The 22,980-nt window shown below is 39.9% G+C and overlaps 1 protein-coding gene across 1 annotated transcript in view; it reads right to left on the reverse strand.

Moving 5' to 3' along the window:
* The window catches only part of Plcz1 (phospholipase C zeta 1), a gene marked incomplete at its 5' end in the record, with an annotated part of 38,458 nt that extends 15,903 nt beyond the window's left edge, over nt 1-22,555 (reverse strand). The window contains 6 exons of the mRNA XM_051173116.1: nt 1,883-2,122; nt 5,084-5,233; nt 7,658-7,802; nt 12,886-13,087; nt 17,185-17,416; nt 22,418-22,555. Of these exons, the coding sequence (XP_051029073.1) occupies nt 1,883-2,122; nt 5,084-5,233; nt 7,658-7,802; nt 12,886-13,087; nt 17,185-17,416; nt 22,418-22,555 (1,107 nt within the window). The remainder of the gene's footprint in view (nt 1-1,882; nt 2,123-5,083; nt 5,234-7,657; nt 7,803-12,885; nt 13,088-17,184; nt 17,417-22,417) is intronic.
* Between the last annotated feature and the right edge of the window lie 425 nt (nt 22,556-22,980).

Raw genomic sequence — 22,980 nt, forward strand, 5'->3', positions numbered from 1 at the left:
GTGGTCCTTCTGGCTGCCTCCTGCTCCTTCTCTCCTCGAGTTTTATATCATGTAGACTCCATTATCTTCTCTTAGTCCTATCTCAGTCCTTAAATTCCTTCATCCAGTCCTCTTCCTATTTTTGTGTCATATATTATATATATACATATATATATATATATCTCATATATATATCATATCATATATATATCATATATATATATATCATACATAAATATGCATTGTTTCCCTGAATCTAACTTATCTCCCTTAGTATAATGACCCGCAGGTCCAAGAAGGTAGATGTCAGGAAATAATGAAGACCAAAGGAAAATAGGCATCCATATCATACCCCTGCAAGGCTCAGGGAACACTACAGAGGGGGAAGCAGAAAGATGATAGCGGCCAGAGGTCAGGGAATGTTGCTGAGAAAGGGTGTTTGCTAGACACAACATAGCCACCACACTAATGAACTCACAGCAGGTGTGGTCGCCTGCACAAGACCCACACAAGCTCAAGCCAGCCAGAACTCTACCACGGAGTGGGAAGGGTCGCCTGAAGATCTATTAGCAGTTGAGGGTCACTGAAGGAAGGAAAGTCAGTTTCCTTTAGTAGTGTGGTCGTGATGGGTTGCCCTACACCACGAGCATACAGATGGACATAGGATATGAACATACAGGGAGCATTAGCTGGCCTAAGAGGAGGAGATGGAAGGAAGGAAAGAAGGGGAGAGGGGAGAAAAGTGAAGAATTCACTGAGTGGGAGGAGTTTATGTGGGGGCAATGACGGGAGGCACAAGAGAAGCACCCAGTGGATAGGGCCTAAACACATTGTGTTTGCTCATGAAACAACAAAGAAGTTAAAATTTAAGAAATGGAAATGTTTAGAAACTGAAGAACAATGATAATTCGATTAATTTAAAAGATAAAACAAAATTCGATAAAGTAGAAACTAAAAATCAACACATAGAACCCATCAAGCAAAAAGTTGGCTCATTGAAAAAATAAGATCAACAAACCTCTATCCAAACTGCGAGAGAGAGAATCAGAAGGAATAACGTTAGAGACAAAGAGGGTGCTACAACAGATCTAGTGACGTACAAAGGATCATTAGGAATACTTTGAAAACTTATTTTCAAAAGAAAAACCTAGAGGAATCGGCCCAATTCCTAGATGCACACAGATTGTCCATGTTTAAGTACAAATCATTCCACAGGGTCTCCCAGTCAGAGCTGACCACTCCAGCATCAGCAATCGGTGCAAATGGGAAGACTGTGGTGGTCATTCAAAATAAAATGCTTCTCTACTAGATATGCATGCATTGTGTTTGATCCTGTAAAGTATACAACATTGATTTTTGCAATAATCATTCCCAAATACAGAGAAATTGGGAGCAAAGATGCACAAAGTTCTGGACGTCTGGTTTGACATACTGTGTCAAGCCATTCCTCAAACAAGATTCCTTCCCATGAAGTGCTCATGGGAGAGGGGAATCAGGTCTCATCTCCATTAGCATGCATTTTAACTTAATAATACAAATACATATAATACTGTGCACCATTAACATTGATTCTGTTGCTTCTGCCTCTGCTATGGGGCAGGGAAATTGTGTTATTTACCTCTGCGTGCTTTCTACACCGTACAATGTCCACTACATAGGAGCTCATCGTAACTGTCTCCTCTGGCCAAAGTATTGTAAGAAAAGCTACCCCAGAAAGAGAGATCTGTTTCAAATGTTCTTATCCACTGTCAACGTCTTTCAAATAATAAGATTTTAAATTGGATTCAAGTTGTCATTAAAAGGTACTGACTCCCTTACATAAAATTATTTCTACTCTCCACCAAGAACATTGGAACCAAAAACATTGGTAGCTTGTAAAGATTTGCAGGAAACTTGATCTCACCTTTTTCTTGGCAACTGTTCCTCCTGTCAGCTTTGAGATATCTGCCTCCTTTTCCTGCTGGACCCGTGACAAAAAGATGTCTCGTGTTTCTGGTTCTTTCAGTGACTCTTCCTCATCATCTTCATACACATCTTCTTCAGCCTCTAACACCTGGCCCTCTTTATTAGTCCCCTTCCTCTCATGGGTCTCCGGCAAGGTCCCTACCTTCTTATTTTTCACTAGTATCTTAAATTTTAGTGCCTATAAGAACAGTTGGAAATGAGACATATTCACAGGTAAGTCATCACTGCACACTCCACAGGTACCCTGACATATGTACAATAAAAAGAAAGTAGGACTGAGTCTGGAACTCACCTACAGCAGCAAGATACTGCAGGGATCTCACTGTGTTTTAGAACACTATCCATGCTCATTAGAAACCAGTGGCATTACTGTCCTGTCCATAATTCACCCTAAAAGAAACCTGTAGGGACTTACTATAAATGATCTTTTCTACATTCCATGCGTTGCTACCATTTGATAAGTTTGAAATAGGTTGGAAACTGCAGGTATGTACATTGAAATGTTGGCCACATTGCTGAAGTTAAAAGGTTGCAACTCCTGGCAGTAGATGCAATACTCTTAATCCAAGCGTCCAGTGGGATCAGGTATTAAAAGTCTGTCTGACATATAGTATGGACTGCATTCAAAATGATAAAGCTTCTTCTGTTGAAACCCATGCAAATATCAATCCATCAAATCACAGATGGGACAAAATTCACCACTGTCAGAGAGGGTCATTCACTGTGAGTTCAAAGCCTTCTGATGCATTTCTGAGCTATCTCCACCCTTTTCAAAAATCTATTAATGTATTTAAGTGCCTGCCATATCACATTAATACTGAAATAAGTGTTCTGAAGTAAAGTTTCCCTCTAAAGAGACCTTAGTCTTCCTCCCTCCCTCCCTCTTTTCCTCCCTCCCATCAGCCTCACATCTTGATTATTCTCTTTTATGATGTCCCTTACATTACTCTCTAATATAGAATTTCCCAAAATGTATTCTGTGCCCAAATGCCAAAGGTGCTGTGAATGACTCTTGCTAAAGGGGCACATTTTGGGGATGTACTTCACAATTAAGAAGTCCAAATCTTAACTCATCTCTCTTGACTCAAGTGTCTGTTACCTACATCCAGCCCTTCCTCATCTCCGCAAGCTTCCCTCCCCCTTTTCGGTCTCCACTAGACACACCCGAATCGAGAAGGGGGATACAGAGCTGATTGTTCTTCTGCTCTTAAATCTGTTGTGCATTTTTTCCATTCTTTTTGTTGGTGGATAAATTCACGAAAGTGTTTTTCATAGTGAAAGTGTAGAATTCAGCATGAACCTCCATGGCCCCAGAGTGGATAGCCCAACTGTACAGGAGTTTGCTGAGATCTGTGGACTTTGGGTCAAAGTTTTAAGAAAAGCTATCTTAAGTTGTGGGGCTGAGATAAGGCTGTGTTAACAAGGTCCCAGGGAGTTGTCTCTCACACTGAAGTCTGAGCACTGTGAAAAGAGGCTTTATCTCTAATTATTCATTGATTCCTCAGAAACCACCCCCTTATAATAGTGTGGAACTGAGACCTCAAAGACAGCCATGGAGTGGAATGCAAGGAAAAACCAAAACAAAACAAGAATCTGCTAATAGGATTCAATATTCACAGAGAATTGTTTAAAATTTCCCAGAATTGGATCATGGCTCTGAAGTTGCATCTTTGGTGATTTACAACCAGCATTTTGTGTAAATTCTTACAGCTTTTGTCAACTGGGCATACTTAGTCTCAGAGCATTCTTCAGGGGTCATGATTATTTTCACTCACCAATAAGTTTATATTGTCTGTGTTAGTTCTATCATGTGAGCACAATAGCTTTTTTTTTTTTTTAATTTTGACATTTCTCACTAATTGAAATGACACGAGGAAAAATACTCAACTCTCACAAGAAATAATGCTACATTATCAAAGCTGAAGTCACATCAAAAACCAAATACTGACTGTTAGAAAATACTGTTGAGGAAAAAGAAAGTACACTTATCATTTTATGGCATTGAGGGCTATGGGTCAGCCAAAGAAATCATAGAAGTGAGTTCGAGAGAGTGGATCACACTGCATCCATGCTGGAAGCAATGCTGGAAAATAAGCGAGCATTTTAAGGAAAGAACAGAACGGAAAAGTCCTGGCTCCTGTGTGTTGCTGGGGAAACAGGTGGGTCACACGTACTCTGGGACAGACCCAGTGGGATCCATCGGCAGGAAGAATTGTGATGACATGAATGCCGAGCCCTCTGAGGCAGGCGGAGAGGAGACAGGCAAAGGGGAGCCCTGGGAGCTGCGTGGAAAAGGGGAGTTCACTCCTTCTTTGTTGATATTTCGAGTATGGATTCTGTTAACAACCTGGGTATCTCACCTCTTTCTTAACCTTCTGCCTATAAAATATACCACATTCCTGAGGTTCTATATGGAAATGCCTTCACGGTTTGCACTCATGGATGAAGTTAAGCACTCCATCAAAAAGTGGATTTCACATCTATCTCCTCTTTGGTTCCTTTCCTGTAACTATTCTTGACAAAAGCCACTTGAAGGAGGAAGGATTTATCTCAGCTCACGGCTCCACACTACAGTCCCTCCACACTACATAGCAGGGAAGTCCCAGCGGTGGCAGGTGGTCTAGGGAACTGGTCACATTGCATACACAGTCAGGACAGACAGCAGTGAATGCATGCCTGCCAGTGCTCAGCCTTGACAGTCAGACAGCCTAGGTTCCATTCATAGAATGGCTCTTCTCACATCAGCTAAAGCCAGCAAGGCAATCCCCCCTCCCCTCCCCTCCTCGACATGATTGGCAGGCCCAGAATCCAACCTCCCAGGTGATTCTAGATTCTTTCAGGTTGACAATTAGCAAAAAGCCACCAGTCTCTATGAATGTCCCTTGTTTGCCATGTTCTATTTCTTCACCAGCATAACTTATACTTAACAGAGCATTCCTTAGGCAACACAGAGCGAAGCAGCTTCTCTGTTAAATAATTAAAAATGGAGCATCTGTGCTGGTCTCTAACCTACTCAAGAAGGTGACCACGATGTGTACTTTGTTTTTCGGTTTTTGTGTGTTTGTGTGTGTGGGGTTTTTTTTGTTTGTTTGTTTGTTTTGTTTTTCCTTCATCTGAGCTTTCTCAGACATAGCTTTACCTCTGGAGATGGTAGTCTGTCAGGAAACTCATCAAGCATGTCAGAGAGCAGGAAATCTCCAAAGGTACTCTGCAGAATGTCAGCCATCACTTCCTGCTGGCTGGGGGAGCAGTGGTTTTCCAAGGACAGCACCACTGGGTACTCAGATGTCTACAATAGAAACCACTGCTATGGTTACACATCCGAGCCTTTAAACCACCCTGATGCAATTCATCTAAACATTTCATCTCTACATTCATCTCCCACCATCTTTCCAAAATAAGCTTGCTTTAAAATGAAAATTATCTTTGCCTCTGACAAAGGGCTTCAAAAACCTATGTAAAGATTATTATTCTTGTTTGCCTTTGAAGTATGAGCAAAGCTTGAATCACCCATCAGTGGGGATTTATTTCAGTAAGTTGTATCACGTCCATAGAAAAAAATGACTTAGGTTTATTACCAAGAAGTTGAAAGCCAGGCTTGATGGCTCAGGCCTGTAATCCCAGTTAATCAGGAGACTGGGGGGGGGGGGGGAAAGACCCACATTCAAGGCTAGCCTGGGATAAAGAGTCTAAGGACAGCCTTGGCAACTAAGTAAGGCCTTGTCTTAAAAAAAAAAAAAAAAAAAAAAAAAAAAAAAAGTAAAAACAAAGGTGTGGATTCATCTCTTTGGTAGAGCATTTGCCCAGCATGCACATGAGCCTGGCTTTAATCCTCAGTGCTCAACCCTGCCCTCAAAAGATCTGTGAAGCTGTATATGCCACTGTAACAGTTGAAAGGCCCCCAAAGTTACGAGAGGTATGCTTAATTAACAAAATAAGGCTTCATTGTAACACTCATAGATGCACTTGGTCCATATTCACACATATTACTTGCTATTTACCATAAATGGGATTTCTTCCTAAATTTCATTCAGTTAGGCCATTTTTTTAAAACAAAAATTGTTATTAATTATTTATTTTTATTCAGATTCTTTTATTCTACAAATTTACTAGCTCTCACAGTTTTTTGAGAAATGTTTGTGATTTTTTTGTTTTACATTTATTATCATCACCTAAAAATAGAGAAACTTTTATTTCTTCCTTCATAATTTTAATGTCTATTACTGATCTATTTCTCATTTTTACACTTGTGTAGTGTATGTGTGCACACCTACATGTGTGTGTATGACACGTGTGTGGAGGTCAGAGGACAACTTGAAGAATCTGTTCCCTTCTTCCACCATATGGGGTTAGGGATCTAAGAGTTTGTCAGGCATGGTGGCCCTCGCCTTTACACACGGAACCACCTCTCCAGCCCATCCTTTTAGTTGCTCATCAATGTTCTTTGGACTCTTGGAAAATTCAGGCTTTTAAATCCTTGTGAAGACTTTGAATTTTAAGACTGTGTCTTTTGCCTTGTAGTGTCTAGTTAAATTAAGCTTTAAGTTCAAGCATTAGGGAAGAGAATTTTAGACAAGTAGAACACTAAGTACAAAAGGTTTTCGATGCTCCTGGAAAACAAAACAAGACCTGAGTGAACAAGGGACAGAGCAGCAGGGGGACTCAGAGGTCACAGAAAACTTGTCGCATCACCACGGGGACATGGCAAAACAAGGGCGGAATCTGGCCTTTGCTCCAAAAGCCATGGAAGAGGGAATGATGTAACTTGTCACAAAGTCACACTGATGAAATTATGGATGAGAAATATAATGTGGTTTCTAGCTTACGTTTACAGAGTAGGCGATGCATTTGTTTATTGAACCTGCAGGTTTCCTTTTTTATGTACATACTTACTAAATAATTGCTGAGGAGGATTTAGTTAAATCCTTTGATGGTAATATCTCTCTCTCCTTTTTTCTTTTTCCTTTCTTAGTTTTTCAAGACAGTGTTTCTCTGTGTAACAGCCCAGGCTGTCCTGAAACTCACTCTGCAGACCAGGCTGGCCTCGACCTCACAAAGATCTGCCCACCTCTGCCTCCCAAGTGCTGAGATTAAAAGCATACACACCAACAGAAGCAATTCAGATGCAATAGAAAATAAATTGGCTGTATTAAATTTTCAAAACAGACTTTCCTTTAAAGGTTTTTTTTTATGAGATCACTAAAATCAGCCCAAATCATATCAGACTTGTAAAGTGCACTTAGTTCCATGAAAATTTAGACCTCTGCATCTGTAGCTAATGAATTAGTTCATTTAAACTCCAAAGGGTACAACAGAACACTACTTGTGATTACCATTGTAGTTGTAAATAATGTCATCAATTGAGATGATGGATAGTTGACACATTTTATTTTTGTTGAAAAAGTAAAATATTTGGGCACGGGTAAAATGTTCATTATTGTCTAGATCAGTATACCTCAAAGTTTCAGTTCATGACACATAATAAAAATAAATATATTTCTTAACATAACACACACAAGACTAAATAAGAAGTCCCATGAACACCCACTATCTTCCATTTTGGTAAACCTACCTTCAGCTACTACCCACCCCGTGGACTTTCTTGCCTATGGTAGCTCACAATTTAAAATGCTACAGGTTTAAAATAAGGACACGCTATACAGAATTTGGGAGCCGGAAACTCTGAACGACTGGGGCAGGGATGTGCACATACCAAGAAGGCGTACTTGTTTATTGCTTGGATGACAGTTTTGAAGAGGAGCTTGCTGGTAAAAGTGTAACCATGGTACACAACAGGTTCATTCTGTGCTCCATCCCAGCAGTCGATTTCTAGACAGCGGCAGCCCTTCACAAGGGCACTAACCAAAATTAAGCAGAGCAGTGTCATAGGCAGACCATAAACAATGGGTAGAATAAGAACTATTCAGACTTTTAAAATAAACATGTAAGGCAATCTGTAATAGAGAAACACTGTGAACCTTAGAAAATCATAACCTTATAAAGTAGAAAGACTATCTTTGTATCAGACAGATGACAGGTTCTCCCATGTCATTCTGTATTGATCTCTATGAAGCTTGTAGGTATTGGGGGAGTTGGAGATGGCTGCCTCTACCTATCTGTATTGATCTCTTTATGAACCCTGTATGTGCTGGGGGGGGGGGGGAAGAAGATGGCTGGCTGCCTCTAGCTACAGTTCCGAAGTCCTTTGCATCCGACCCAAACAGTACTGCTTGTTCACGGTGCTACTATTGTTTACTTTGTCATCATTGCAGTATACAAAGGCATCTGGGAATAATAAAATACATTAGTAAAACTGTATACGGTTCTTTTCATTACACTATGTTATTTTTTTGGAGGTGTGCGTGAATTACATTGTGGGATGGGAAAGGAGGAAAGAGAAACCATGTCCAAAGCAAGCGAAAAAGAGCAGTGTGGTTGCCAGCCCGGTAAGCCTGTTTGACCTTCTCATGAAAGGACTACTGGAACCCTATTCCAGCTATTCAAAGCCGGAAACCCGCACACCTGCTCATCTACGCTGCTTTGACTCACAATGTCTTTGGAGAAAATTGTGAGTGACTATTTCAGAATGCACCAATTTCACAGCTCTCTCCAAACTGAGGACAATACATTCCCACTTCCCTTCAGATCTAAAACTAATTTGATTTTCCATCTATCAAATAAATCAGCTTCTTGAGCTACACATAAATTCTACCTTGGGTATTGAAGTCTGTTGTACCTGCTGGTTTTAAATGGATTTTCAGTGTTCTTACTCAGAGAGTGACTGGCACTTTAATAAACATATACCTTTATTTAAAGTATGGTAACTGGAGTAGACTGCATTCAGATTTTTTTCACTGAGTTGACAATGGTGAACTGGGCAATGAGGGCTGTTGCTAAGGTCTTCAGGGACATCCTCAGGCAATCATTTTATGTCACTGTGAAATGGGTTGGGCTTTGACAAGGGTTTACTGTGACTTCCTGATTTAATTGTAAGAATTGTTTTTACCGTGATGGGGATACAGCTCAGGGGCAGGGTGCTTTTCTAAGCTGTGCAAAGCCCTAACTCAATCCTGGGGATCACAAAGGGTATGTTTAGGGAGCTGTTCAAATGTGCATAATAGAAATAGGATGTTTATTTCACATGCACACACAGTTGCCTAGAACTAAATACATCTTCCTTCCTTCATTTCCCCCGTGACTGGGGACTAACATGCTAACACAAAGGCTAATACCGCTGCCGCAGTGCAAAGACAGGATCCGCTGCCACAGGTCAGACTCTCACTGCGGCCACTGCTCACTACGGCCCAAGCTCCAGGAGACTGAGAAGCTGCCCTCTCGTAAAAGCAGTCTGACACAGAACCAGTGATTTACCGGTGTTCCGTGTTTATATGAGAAAAGGACAGGAGCCCTGCCTGGTGGCTAAGAAGACAAGCAAATGAGACAGAACTAAACCACATCTTTGGAGGAGCCAAAGGTGCAGAAAACCAGGCTGAACTGAAGCCCCAGAGCCCTAGAAGGTTCTCACTCATTCGGGAATGGGTTCAAGCAGTTCACTTGTCTTAGCACAGAACTACCCTCTCCTCGGAGAAAATGCTGAAGGCTGGCTTTTCCAGAAGGATCTTATTCTATATGCCATGTCTAGGTGGCCAATTCTCAGATGGAGGTATACTGAGTCCCACAAGATGTCTAGCAGTGTCCAGAGGTGGCTTTGATGGCCACAACTGGAGACGGTAATGAGATTTAAGCAGAATCCTTAGGGGTGCATATAGAAATGTTGGTAAACATCCTACCATGCACAACATGGAGCCTTCCCGCCAAGGGTCATTTCATTCAAATATGAGAGTGTGACAAAGGCTAGCCCACACTGTAATAGCATGGGATGGGGTGGTACCAGCATCATGCACCTCATCCAGTAGATGATGGAAACAGAAGCAGACACACACAGCTAAACACTGAGCTGAACTCCTGGAATCCAGTTGCAGAGAGGGAAAAATGATAACAAAAGGGGCCATAACCAGGCTACATAAACCCACAGAGACAGCTGACCTGAACAAGGGGGAGCTCATGGACCCCCAGACTGATAGCTGGGAAATCAGCATAGGACAGACCCAGACCCCCTCAACACGGGTCTCAGTTAGAAGGCCTGGACAGACTAAGGGACCTCTGACAGTGGAACCAGGATGTATCCCTAGTGCACAAAAGGACTTTGGGAGCACGTTCTCCATGGAGGGATACTCCCTTAGCCTAGAGACAGGAGGGAGGGCCTAGACCCTACTCCAAATGACTTGACATATTTTGTTGATCCCTCCTGGAAGGCATCACCCTTAAATACTGCCTGGAAAACATTATAGAATATTATTAGTTTTATTTATGAGAAATTACTTTCTATTATGTGAATAGTTGTTTTTTATTGTTATTATTTGCAGTTGAATTATAACCATAAATTATAAGGTTTGGATTGGGGTTAAGGGATGTAGCTTAGTTGGTGATGTGTTGTTCACTTGCCTTATACACAGGGAGATTCCAGATCCTATTTCCTGCACAATATAAACCATGCATGTCAGGAAACATAATCCTTAAGGAGTAGAGGCAGGAGGATCAGAAGTTCAAGGTTATCCTCACCTTTATCGTAAGTTCCATGTCATCTTGGGATACTTGAGACCCTGCTTCAAAACCCAGCCCTCACATTTGGAGAATTCTTGGTGGATTAAAATGGTTAATGTTAAATATGGTGGTACTGGTTTTCTGTTTAGAATGAATAGAGATGTGTGAAGGTCTTAACCATCACATAGTGAGGAGGGGAGACAGAGGAGAGGACCAGAAGCTCAGACACTACTCTGGGACACTGCTTTCATCATTGGCCGAGAGCAAAGATGTTTGGAAGGATGCTTTGATATGTATCTTCCAAAGGTGTTTTGAAGGAACAAGAGAAGGCACCCAAACGCAAACTCTGATTTTTTTTTTTTTTCAGTTGACTGGAACAGTCCTTGGCATTCAGAAGTAAGTTTCTGTATGTCTAGACAGATGCATTTTGAACAGTTTTCCCTCTTTGAAATAATGGAATAGCATCAAAATTTCTATCGTAAGTTTGTAACTGGGGCTATATACTAAATTCTAAAATGATAAGATTCTTTAAAATTTCTATGTTTATTTGTCTACTTGGACTTTCATTTGGACAAGCATGGGCAATTGTTTTTAATTTTATGTTACTGTAGGATTATATCTTCCCTATATGATATTTTCTTTAAACAACACGACCCAGTCTCATAGTTTTAAATATCACCTATAAACTAGCGACTTCCAATTACATTTTTCCAGCTTGGAGGGTTTTTTTGTTGTTGTTGTTTTGTTTTGTTTTGTTTTCTGAGATACAAACTCAGATTAAACCCAGCTGCCTGCTTGACAAGGCCTTCAGAAACAGGTTGGTGTCACAAATTCGGAATGGACGCCCTAGGTCTCTTGCTTTGGACTCACACCCCACCCCTGTGAGCAAGCATCAGTGCCGGTCAACAGTCTCCCTACAGGCTTGGCTACTGGGCCAAGCAACTTGAATTCTCTCCCTCGCTCACACTGCTTCCACAGCACCTGTTAAACCGCCATGGTCCTGCCTCCTCAAACCATTTCCAGCTGTCATCACCACGGCTGCTACCCCTGCCTTCATCATCTGCGGTCACATCACCACCCAGCCTGCTGTATCTCTCCTGCTCCTAGGGCGTCAAAGTGTGACACTGTCTCAAGGAAAATCTCCCTGATGACTCCGCCACCTTTCCATCATCAATAAGACCTTCACACACTGTCCCTTCTTCCCAAACCCAGCCCCTTCGTTTACCATACACTCGTGGCGAGATGTTTTTGCTAACTTCCAAGATTTGAAAATACCAAGTCCTTAAAGTGTCTCCATTCTTCTATGGGTTCCTCTTTACCCTCGGCCAAGATAACGAGAAATCTTTTCTGACAATGTTAAGTGACACCCTCAGGCCCATGTCATACTCTTTAATGTTTGGTTTATCATTCTCATAAAACTCATCAGCTCCTGATAATATTCATTTACTTTTTTTTTTTTATCTTATTCCCTGCTAGATCGATCTCTGCTGACTAAGCTGGACCCACTGTTAACAGCATGATGTCTTTTAGGATATGAAGTTGGAGGTATGGAATGGCCTGCTTTAATCTACATAAATTATTTAACATATTGATCCACAAAATATCACTGTCTGGAACACCAAACCACGCAACTTACTGTATTTATGAATTGGCTTTTCTTAGAACATTGTGTCCTGATGTCTAAGAATTGATACTAACTATATTTGTTAATTATCTAGTGTATTCCAATTATGTATAAAAGTCATTATTCTCCTACAAGAAATGTACAAATTGGTCAAGAAAGTTCAGAGTGTAGACCCATGGAGCAAAGGTCAGCAGAAAGGACCAGAGGGGAAGTCTATGGTGCTAACATGCACAGTATGTTGCATTTCCATTTCATCCAAAGGATGGACCAACAATGTAGGAACAAATTACAATTCCTTGTAAGTTTTTTTATGCATAATCTCCTTATCACTCAGCACTCTTACTGAGTTAGTACAGCAGGAGATTTATATGTAAGAGACTCCAAAGTCCAAATAGCTGATTGTGATGGCACATCCAGGTAGGATATGAGGAAGAGGCAGAGGCAGGAGGATCACAGGTTCAAGGACAGCCTGTGCTGCATGTTCTAGGGGCCGGAAAGACAGCACAGAGGTTAAGAGCACACACATGGTTCTTGCAGGGGACCTGAGTTTGATTCCCAGATGTCACATCTGGGGGCTCACTCCAGCTCCTTGGAGATCTAACACCTTCTTCTAGACTCTATGGGCACCTACACTCATATTCACAGAATCACACAGAAATACATGTAGATAAGCTTAATTTAAAATGAACTTTTTAAAGAATCAAAATAAATACCTTACGTATCCCCAAATGTCACTTGGTCCCACTAATTGATCAGATATCAAATATGTGTTGTGAGAAGATGAAATAAAGTAATCACTTAATGGCTGATTCATGTCTTGATACACTGTTTTACACTTCTGTTTAAATACCAGACACTCCGGTGAAAACATGTATCTTGCAAAGCCTTCAAATGACATCTGGCCTTCATTCTTCACTGTAAAATAAGTAAAAACGATACAGATATACCATTAGTACCTTACAACTTTTATATCTCAATTGTAAACCTTGTGGTAGAGCACATCTATAAAATATATACTTAGAAATAATAGTAATCTCTTTCTAAATCTTTCTTGGGAAATAAATTAATACATATACATATATATATATATATATATATATATACATATACATATATATATATATATATAAATTCTGTGCCTGGTTGTTTATATAGACACTACATATATGGAGGTTCCTGCAGAGGTCAGAATAGGACACTGGATCCCTTGGAACTGGAGTTACAGATACCTGTGAGCCACCACATAGGTGGTAGAAATCAAACTCAGATCCTCTGGAAGAGCAGCAAGTACTCTTAACCACTGAGCCATCTCTCTAATCCATTATGTGGCTTTTATGTCTGGTTTTGTTTGTTTTTTGTTGATGTTGGTTTCGTGTGTTTTACTTTCTTTGTGACATTTACTCCTGTGGTTAAATGCAGTCACACAAGGCTCATTTCCATTGCTTACTAAAGAATTCCATTCTACAAGTGTGCTATGCCATACTCACGATCCCTCCCTTCATGAGCATGTCATTTCACATGAGGAACTGTCACAAAAAAGTTCTGCTGTAAACCACTAGTACATGCCCTGGGGTGTGGATGTACATTTCTGCTCTGTGAAGGCCCAGATTATGACCACTTACAGCCAATTACCTCTCAGCTTTTAACTCACTATAACAACATGCACTGAAACTATAAACCTGTGCTCCGGATCCAGAAAGCCAGGTTTTGAATGCATTTGCTTGTCATGTGACCTGGAGGATGCTGGTTAATCTCCCCCAGAACATGAAAAGTAGTTACCAGAAAAGTTGCCCATGTAGAGCAATGTCCATTGCTATTGTGGCTGTTGGCTTGTGTTTGACTCAAAAGGAAAGTGGAGAATGCACATTCACTTTAGAGCCTGGGCCTTTCACTTTCCCTATTGTGAGTCTAGGTCTCAGAAGCCAAGTTAATTTCTAGGAATTAATCCTGAAGAAGACAAAATTTAGACAAAAAAGTGATATGCACACATACTAGCATCATTAACATTGCTTACAAAAGCAGAATAAATAGGGGGAGGGGGAAAAATGAAAGCTCAGACTTTGGTGCAGAGCTAAGTAGCCATTAAAAATGGTGTATCGTGAGACTATAGTGATATAAGTCAGCCAATGTTTATGACAAAATAGAAGTGAAATGACAGCTTTCAAAACACTGTCATGAAAAGAAAAGCAAGCCAAAAAAAATACCCTGCTGTTCCTTCTTATCCAAAAACTAAAAACCCAGAAGAAAACACATAAAATTTTATAGACATACAAATTGTTTCAAAGCCATATAAATTCAAGGATACGGGGAAGATTCAGAACAAAAGCATCATGCAACATAACAATAATAGTTAGCATTAATTTATTAATTGGATTTGGCTTGGAATCCTTTTGAACTCCTAAGTAATTAAATAAATGTTATTGAACAGTAGAATAGAAAATGAGAGACTAGGGAGATGCCTCAGTTGGTAGTGTTTGCTGCTCAAGCACCAAGACCTGAGTCCAACATTCATGTTAGAAATAACAGACATGATTTTAGTCCTAGCACTGTGGAGGCAAAGACTGGGGGGTCCCTGGGGCATGATGGTTAAAGCCCAAACAAACAAACTAGTGACCTCCAGGTTGTGTGTGTGAGAGACCCTGCCTCAAAACATACAGTGGAGAGCAATTGAGGAAGGCACCCAACACCAACCTCTGCACACACATCTGCACACATGAGCACATACACATGCAGTGAAGAAGATATAATAGAATCATTTTGTGTCACTTAAAACCACTGGATGGGGAACTCACAAGACAGCTCAGACAAAAGTACTTGTTGGGCAAGCCTGAGTTTCATACCTGAAATCTACCATAAAAAGAGAAAATCAACGCCTGAAATCTGTCTTCCTCCACACACATGCTCTCCTCTCTCTCCCCTCTCTCTCTCTCTCTCTCTCTCTCTCTCTCTCTCTCTCTCTCTCTCTCTCTCACACACACACACACACACACACACACACACACACATGCACACATGCACACATGCACACACGCACACAAAGACACTTGACAAATACTTTCTAAAACTAAAGATATGATGAAAATTAATCTCAAGGATTTTGGTACACATGCCAAGCTGACAAGAGATCACAGACCTCAGCAGCACCGAGGACTATATATAAGATCATGAATTACACGGACTTTGAAGACTAAATTGATGAATAATTATATTGATCATACAGAAGTCTTGACTTCATATGACAGTGTCTATGATGAGTAGAAGTTCAAAAGATGGAAAAGAGAACAATGCAATGCCCAGATTAAAATGAAAACACTTCTCCACAGTATCAATCGCTATCCTTTTGTATATTTAATTGGCTACCCAGAGATAAGATTGCCAGTTTGAGTTTTTATATATATATATATATATATATATATATATATATATATATATATATATATAATTTTCACTAAGTCAAGCTGGAAAGAACTCATCTGCAAACGACTGTTTCTAAACAACGGCTACATAAAGAACTTTAGCCATACTATCCATCAACTCACAGCATCCCTGAGGAAAGCTTGCTATTAAAGGAAGGAAAGGTCAGCTGAACTTTCCATCTAGTGCTGGTGATACAGCTGTTAGCTGTTTTACCTACTGGTGCAAGTTCTTTGTGTTCTTTCACAGCCAACAAAGGTTAATGGTGTTTGGGGCAAGCTGTGACTAGCACTGTATTTCATCATGTTAGCAAAGCGGGTAAGTCCTCTCCATATGTATGATGCTGTCCTGAAGCTCCAGCCCTAACTCTGGCCTGGAAGGTCTGCTGTGATTTACCTATCACCTTCCCATCATGCCTCAAGCTCTAATCACCCCCATCTGGTAAGATTCTCCTTGAAATAAGATCCAGTTAACACAGAAACCCTCAACTGGGCAACAGACAAAAAATAAGAGGGTGTGGCATTGCTCAGCCCTAAATGACACTTCTATGTCACACCGATCCCCATAAAGCCCAGGGATTACTGAAAAAAAGAAATGAAGGAAAGATTGTCAGAGCCAGAGGTGGTAGATGACATCAAGAAAAGAATATTTTACAGACGCAAGACAGCTGTGTATGTGAGCTCATGTATGTAAGCACACTGCCACATATGCCCATTCCTCTGACACACACTCTCTATGTGACACACTGCCTTGCCACAAGTTGAAGCAACAGGGACAGTCATGGGCTGAGACCTCTAAAGACATGAGCCAACGTCAGTCTGTGCTCGTTACAAGATGATCATCTCTGGGGTGGGTGCAGTGATGGAAAGCCAGCACATCTATACACGTCAGAGTTGATCGAAAGCAAGAGACCATGAGCTTGTACATCTGTTTTCATTTGACTTTCACGTGCCCATAGTTTCTTATTTAATCATATTGAAATGGCACAATGCATTAAACATCAGGCGGTCTATATTTTTTTGTTTTGTTTTTGTCTTGTGTTCGTCATAGTCATGAGATTAAAACACTTTTAAGACATATATGTATGTATGTATGTATACATGACTTTAGCATGTGTGTCTGTGCACATGAATGTATATGTATGTGTGTTTGCATATGTGTATATGTGTGTTGAGGTACAAATGTGGAAGTTTGAGAACACCACACAGTTCATGCTCTCCTTCCACTGTATGGGGTTCTTGGGATCAAACTCAGGTCACCAGGCTTGGCGGCAAGTGTCTTTAACAGCTGAATCATCTTCATTGGACCTTCAAGATACTTTTCTTTATAGGCACAGGTAATAGAACTGTCACCTTGCTTTTACGGTGAAAGATCAGAAATTCAGTTAAAAGAAGATGCCTAACCAGCAGAGTAGAGGTGGATGTCATTGTTGTACGTTACAGATTAAGAAAAAGACAGACATCCGATGAAATACAAAAACAAAATTTATGCTTCCTAGAAGCTCATCCACCTCCAAAATTTTCATTTGATGATCATAATTTACCAAAGCACTTTAAATATGAGTATGCTGACAGGTTTTAACTGTAAACAGAGCTTACCTTCGTCAATAGGCTCGTACTTTTGAATGATCTCTGTTGAAATGGAGTAATTTATCTCCAGTTCATACTGCTCTCGGGTTAAAAATTCAATTAGATTTTTTTCAGAAAGAATCTTCCGGTTCTCAGAATATGAGTTGAAAATCTCAATAATTTCTTCTCTGTGTGCAATACACCGATAGATGGCTCTAAATTCTTCTATGGTGATTTTCCCTTGTTTCTGTCTGTCATTTTCCTACTAAAAAAAATGACTGGTGGGCTCACAGTGGAAGAATCAAAAAATACAAAGTAAATGTCACCATATTCACATCCTGTATGATAATCCATAAATGTTAAACCCTATGTTGGATCCTTATTGAAGATAAAATGCATTAACCTGTGTGGAGTGAGGTCAAAGTTGAGGATAGGTTAGTACCTGGTCAAGTCAGGAGACTGTAGAAATGTGGGGGGGGGGAGATAAGGGTTTTAAGATGTTTGTCAATTATGCTTTGTGTGTGTGTGTGTGTGTGTGTGTGTGTGTGTGTGTGTACTCCATTCCACCTCAGTTCCTTTCCAAAGCCAGGCCATGATCGTGTGCTTCCAATTCATAGCCTGGGTCATATATGTCAGACACATTCAAGATCATGGTAGACTGTAGCGGCTATGGTCATTAAGAAGCATCTTGAAAAGAAATCTCAGCAAGCATTATAGGGTTTGATACAGGGCCAAATAAGATGGGCTCCGGACACGGCAGCTGCTTTGATCTTTGAAGAACGCCAGCTCCACATCTTCTAATCCTCTCTGTCTCAAGTTCTAGGTCTTCTGAAACATTCTTCACAGTCTCCTCAGAGGAAGTTCAGTTATTCCTTCTTCTCCTGAGAGAAAGAGCCTCTCTTCTTCCCCACAGTGCAGACTTTCTGAGAGACCAATTGCTAATTGCCTAGACTATGAAGACCCATGGAGACAAATTCTTGAAATTTACAAGGATAGAATTTCATACTTTACTGGCAAGCACAGGTATAGTCAAAGACTACATGCATGTATTGAAGTCACATGCAATATTGCTTATAAAATATTATAATGCTCTAAATTAAAGACCATTGTAAGAGCAATAAATCTTCTTGTAAAGGTATAATTAAAAAAATAGTTTAATGGATTGCTGCTCAAGCCATGACTCAATCATTTATCTTGTACAAAGAACTTCGGAATATGTCGCCAAGATCATAAACTTGTATGTTTTTTTACCCAAATTTATAATAAAAAGTCACCTTGTTAAGAAATTGAATTTATGCCATAATCTATGTGAGCTCTTTAGGAAATCAATATATTTTGAATAGTTGCAGCTTCATTCACTGCTTGCAAAGTGTATACTTTGCGCACATACAAGGCACATTCATAAATAATGTCTTATTTATGACAGAACAATCCTCTGGGATAATATCCCCAATTCACAGACTAAGAAATTTGTTTAGGGGATTTTTGGTTTGCAAAACCAATAGCTAAGCCTAAAATCTCTACAGTTTGAGATACTGCCAGATTTTAGTCACCCAAGTCAACTTTGTTTCATTAGATTTATTTCAACAAAAAGTGCAGCCATGTAAAAAGGAAAACTGAGCGGATTAGGGTTCAGTGAGAGTTAGATGCTCTGGACTGGAGAGAGGGCACAATAGACAAAGCACCTGCTGTACAAATACGAACACTGGAATTTAGAGGGCCAGCACCCACCCAGAAAGCTGGAAGGGAATGACAGCCCACTTACAATCTCAACTCTCAAGAAGCAGAGAAGGGTCCCTCCAGGCAAGCTGATGAGTTAACCTCATAGAATATGCAAGCTCTGGTCCAGTGAGGGACGCTGCCTTGGGAAATGAATTGGTGTCAACCTCTGACTACTCACATACATGTCCATGCATGCAAACATACATACATGCATATGCCTGAAAGACTTGAGTCTGAAGACAGACAGCATTCACCCAGCCAATATGCATTTCTTACCTTTTTCATTCAATCAACCTTTGGATATCAGTTTAGCCTGATACAACAAAGTAGCAGAAAGCTGAGCCCTACTTTCCCAGGTAAGCTTACCACAGTCATCACTACTGTGTCTAAAGTTAGCATGGGCATTCAGAGCAAACTCAGAGTTTGTTTACAGTCTTCTTGGGAATGTAGCCGTATCTCACAGTAGTTCTATGTTTCAGTTTTGGGGCCCTCTCCATGATATTTTCCACAATGATTGCAAGCACATTCTATTCCACCACCTGTGAAAGACATCACCTGTGGTTTGCTCTGCATTTCCCTAATGGCTAGTGGTGCTATGCACTTTTCATATAGCTGTTGGCTATTTGCATATTTTTAATAATGTCCATACACTTCTTTTGCTTATTTTTAAGTGCCATTACTTTTGCTCTCTACTGCATTTTGTAAGTTCTTTGTTTGTTTTGGATATTAACCCCATATCGAATATGTAGCCCATAACTATGTCCTCTCACTCTGTAGGCTGATTTCTTGGTTTTCCACTTGCGTTGTTATGCCAAAACCATTAACTGAGTGTAGTTCCATCTCCTTTGTCTTTATTTCCTTTGTGTTTGTTCTAGAAACCACTATGAAGACTGATGTCGAGAGGCCTTTTTTCCTACGTTGTCTTATAGGACCTCTCTAGTCTGGAGTCTGAATTTACATCTGTAATGTGTTTTTAATGGATTTGGTATGCAGCCTCTGAGTCCAGTTGCAAGCTTTTGCATAAGAACATCCGGGTTTTCCAGTGCTGCTTTCCAGTGCTGCTCATTGAGGAAACTCTCCTGCTGTTGAGTGTGCTTAGCACCTCCACTGAAGACCACTGACTTCATAAGAGCAGCTTATCTCTGGGATTTCCCTGTTGCTTCATTTGCTTATTCACCTGCATCACCGCTTTGCTCTATCTCAAGGTATTTTGGATATACAGGGTCTTCTTCAGTCCAATGAGAATTGGAAGGTTTTGTTTTGTTTTTTCTCCTCACTTTTTGGAGAGAGAGAAACTGCACTGAATTTATATATTGTCTTTGTCAAAATGAACACACCAACATAAAATGTTTCGATTTATCTCTGTATTTTAAATTTTCTTTTGTTCAAGTTTCATTGTTCTGAATAAATGTTTTATCCCAACATTTATCCCAATTAACTCTTAGGTACTTTATTCAACTTGGTACCTATAGACATGAAATTGTTTTCTTGGTTTCTTCTGGAGTGATTCAATGCTGTTGAGTAGAAATGCAATGATTTTTGTACATGATGCAGTACCCTGACACTTAGCTGGATTTATTCATGTGATCAATTTTATTTTTACAAAGTCCTTCATGTTTTTTCCACATAAGATCATGTGTGACCAGAGACAATTTTACTTCTGCCATTCCAGCTTAGACAAGTTTGATTTCTTTGTCTTCACTAGCTTCCCTGGCTAACATGTCTTACTCATAGAGTCTTAGAGTAGAATCGTTGAGGACCTTTGCTTACTCCAGCTCAGAGAAAAGTCTTAAGAGTTTGAAGGCTTTGTTGTTTGTCTTTTTGTTTTTATATTTTTGTTTTGGTTTCATTTTTCAGTCTTTCATTTCTGGCTTTTTGCTTTTGTAATTATGTTAGTATTTCATTTATGGACTTTGTTGTATATATACCTCTATATTTCCTTGAGAGTAGTTGTGTGTGTGCATGTTCATATGTATGAGTATGTGGGTATGTGTGAGTACATGCGCACATGGAGGCAGAGTTCAACATTAGGTGTCTTTCTCAGTCACTTCTCCCAGTGTTTTTGAGACAGGGATGTTTCAAGGAACCAGGTGATAGACTGGCTACTCGGGTAGCCTCAGAGATCTACCCATTTCTACCTCCCCAATGTTGTGATTAAAATCATATGTTACCATATCTGGCTTTTTGTAAGACTTAAGGATTCAAAATCAGGTCCTAAAGTCAAGTGTTTTGCCTACTAAATTGTCTCCCCAGTTCTGAGAGTTATTTTTTATCTGGGAAAAAAATGTTGAATTTTTTTAAGGTGATTACATAATTTTGTTTTATCCTTTATTTTTGTTGATGTGGTAGACAAGAATTGTTTCTGTATATTGAACCATCCCTGCATGTAAGTGGAAGATCCCATCTAGTCATAGCATGGAATCCCTCTTGAGGGTTCTTAAATTTGGTTTGCTAACATTTTGTTGAGGAATTTTGCATCTGTGTTCATCAGACATAATGGCTTGTGGTTAACTAGCATGTGCTGTCCATGCTCAACTTTCACAACACCCAGACTTTACTATATTTATAAGACAGCATTATAATCATGTTCACTTCACTTTTTATAGAAGTGTTTCAAAAGGATGAGTCTCAATTCCTTTTAAATCTTCACCTACAAAGTCATTTAGTCCTGGGCTTTTCCTATTGAATATTTCACCTTATTAAGGACTAGCTGTTTTTTGTTGTTGTTTTTATTGTTGCTCCATTCAAGTTTTCCAATTCTTTTTGATTAGGTTTTTGTAGGCTCTGTGAGTGTAGGTATTTCTCCATGTTCTACATAACCCAGACAATCTGCTGCTGTGTGATGGTTATTTTCCCTCATGATGTTCTTTATCTCTGTGGGGTCAATTGTAATCTCTTCTTCCATTGAAAAAAAAGAGAGAAAGAAAAAGTATTCATTTGAGCCTTCTCTCTTTTTCTCTTTTTCTTCCTGCCTTGTGAAGGGTTTGCCAATTATTTAATTAATTACTGATTATTGTCTGCTAATCAAAAAAAAAAAAAGCAAACAAACAAAAAGCCTGCAACCGTTCACTTTTTGCATGTGATCCTAATTCAGCCAGTCCTAACGTTGGTCTTTATCCTAGATCTAGTGGTACCATTTCCGTGCGCTAGGAACTGTTTCAAGCCAATGTCCCGGTATTGTTTCAAAATTTAGTAGCCATGACTTCTTTCTGTTCTTAAGATAGTGGCTTGCCACATATACTTTTAAATGCTCGTTTGGGTGCATATGTAAGGACCTGGGTGCATGTAGGTGTGGCACATACTTAAAGGAGTCCAAATAAGTCAGAAGAAGGCCTTGGGGGAAGTAGAGTTACAGGCAGTTGCAAGGCAGCATGTGCATGCTGGGAAGTGAACACAGGCCCCCTACAGGAGCAGTTAGTCACCTGCCCAGGGAGGCATCCCTCCAGCCCATGTGTAGAGCACCCAAATGTCTACTGATGCCTACTTACACTGTAGCAATCTGGCATAGGTTGAAGCAGGCAGGGGGAGGGTTTCATCTCACCTTAAAAATATGCTTCACATGTTCAAAGTTGCATGGAATGTCAAGCTTTTCAAGCAATTTGTGAGTAATTTCAACAGTGATTTTTCCACCTCTGAATTCATCCTGAATCTTTGATAAAAACCATGTATGAAGCACAGGAAGTTAAGGAAATTCTCAAAAAAAAAATAGTCACTTACTGAGGCTTTATAATTCTTAAATAGATAATTTGTGTTCAGTTTTAATGAGTCATCTGTCCTGTGCTCAGACGGTAGTAAATAATTACTATTCACAACAAAGTGATATTGTTATCTACTATATTACAGGTATAAAATATATAAAAAGATATAAAACCCTGTCAAAACTCGGAACAATTTTTTAAAACCTGAGAAATAAAGTTAGCACTTGGGAAATTCATTATAGTTATTACATCCTATCTGCCTAGAAGTCTGATCCTGAGACTTACTGGACTCCAGGGTTCTCCCACCCGCCTGACCTCCCTCACCCAGAAAGATGAGCAAATCGACACTTAATCTTACAAAAGGCAGAGCATTAAATAAGTTCATAGGACATTATTAAACACAGAC

Source organism: Phodopus roborovskii, unplaced genomic scaffold (assembly GCF_943737965.1).
Source record: "Phodopus roborovskii unplaced genomic scaffold, PHOROB, whole genome shotgun sequence".
NCBI lineage: Eukaryota > Metazoa > Chordata > Mammalia > Rodentia > Cricetidae > Phodopus > Phodopus roborovskii.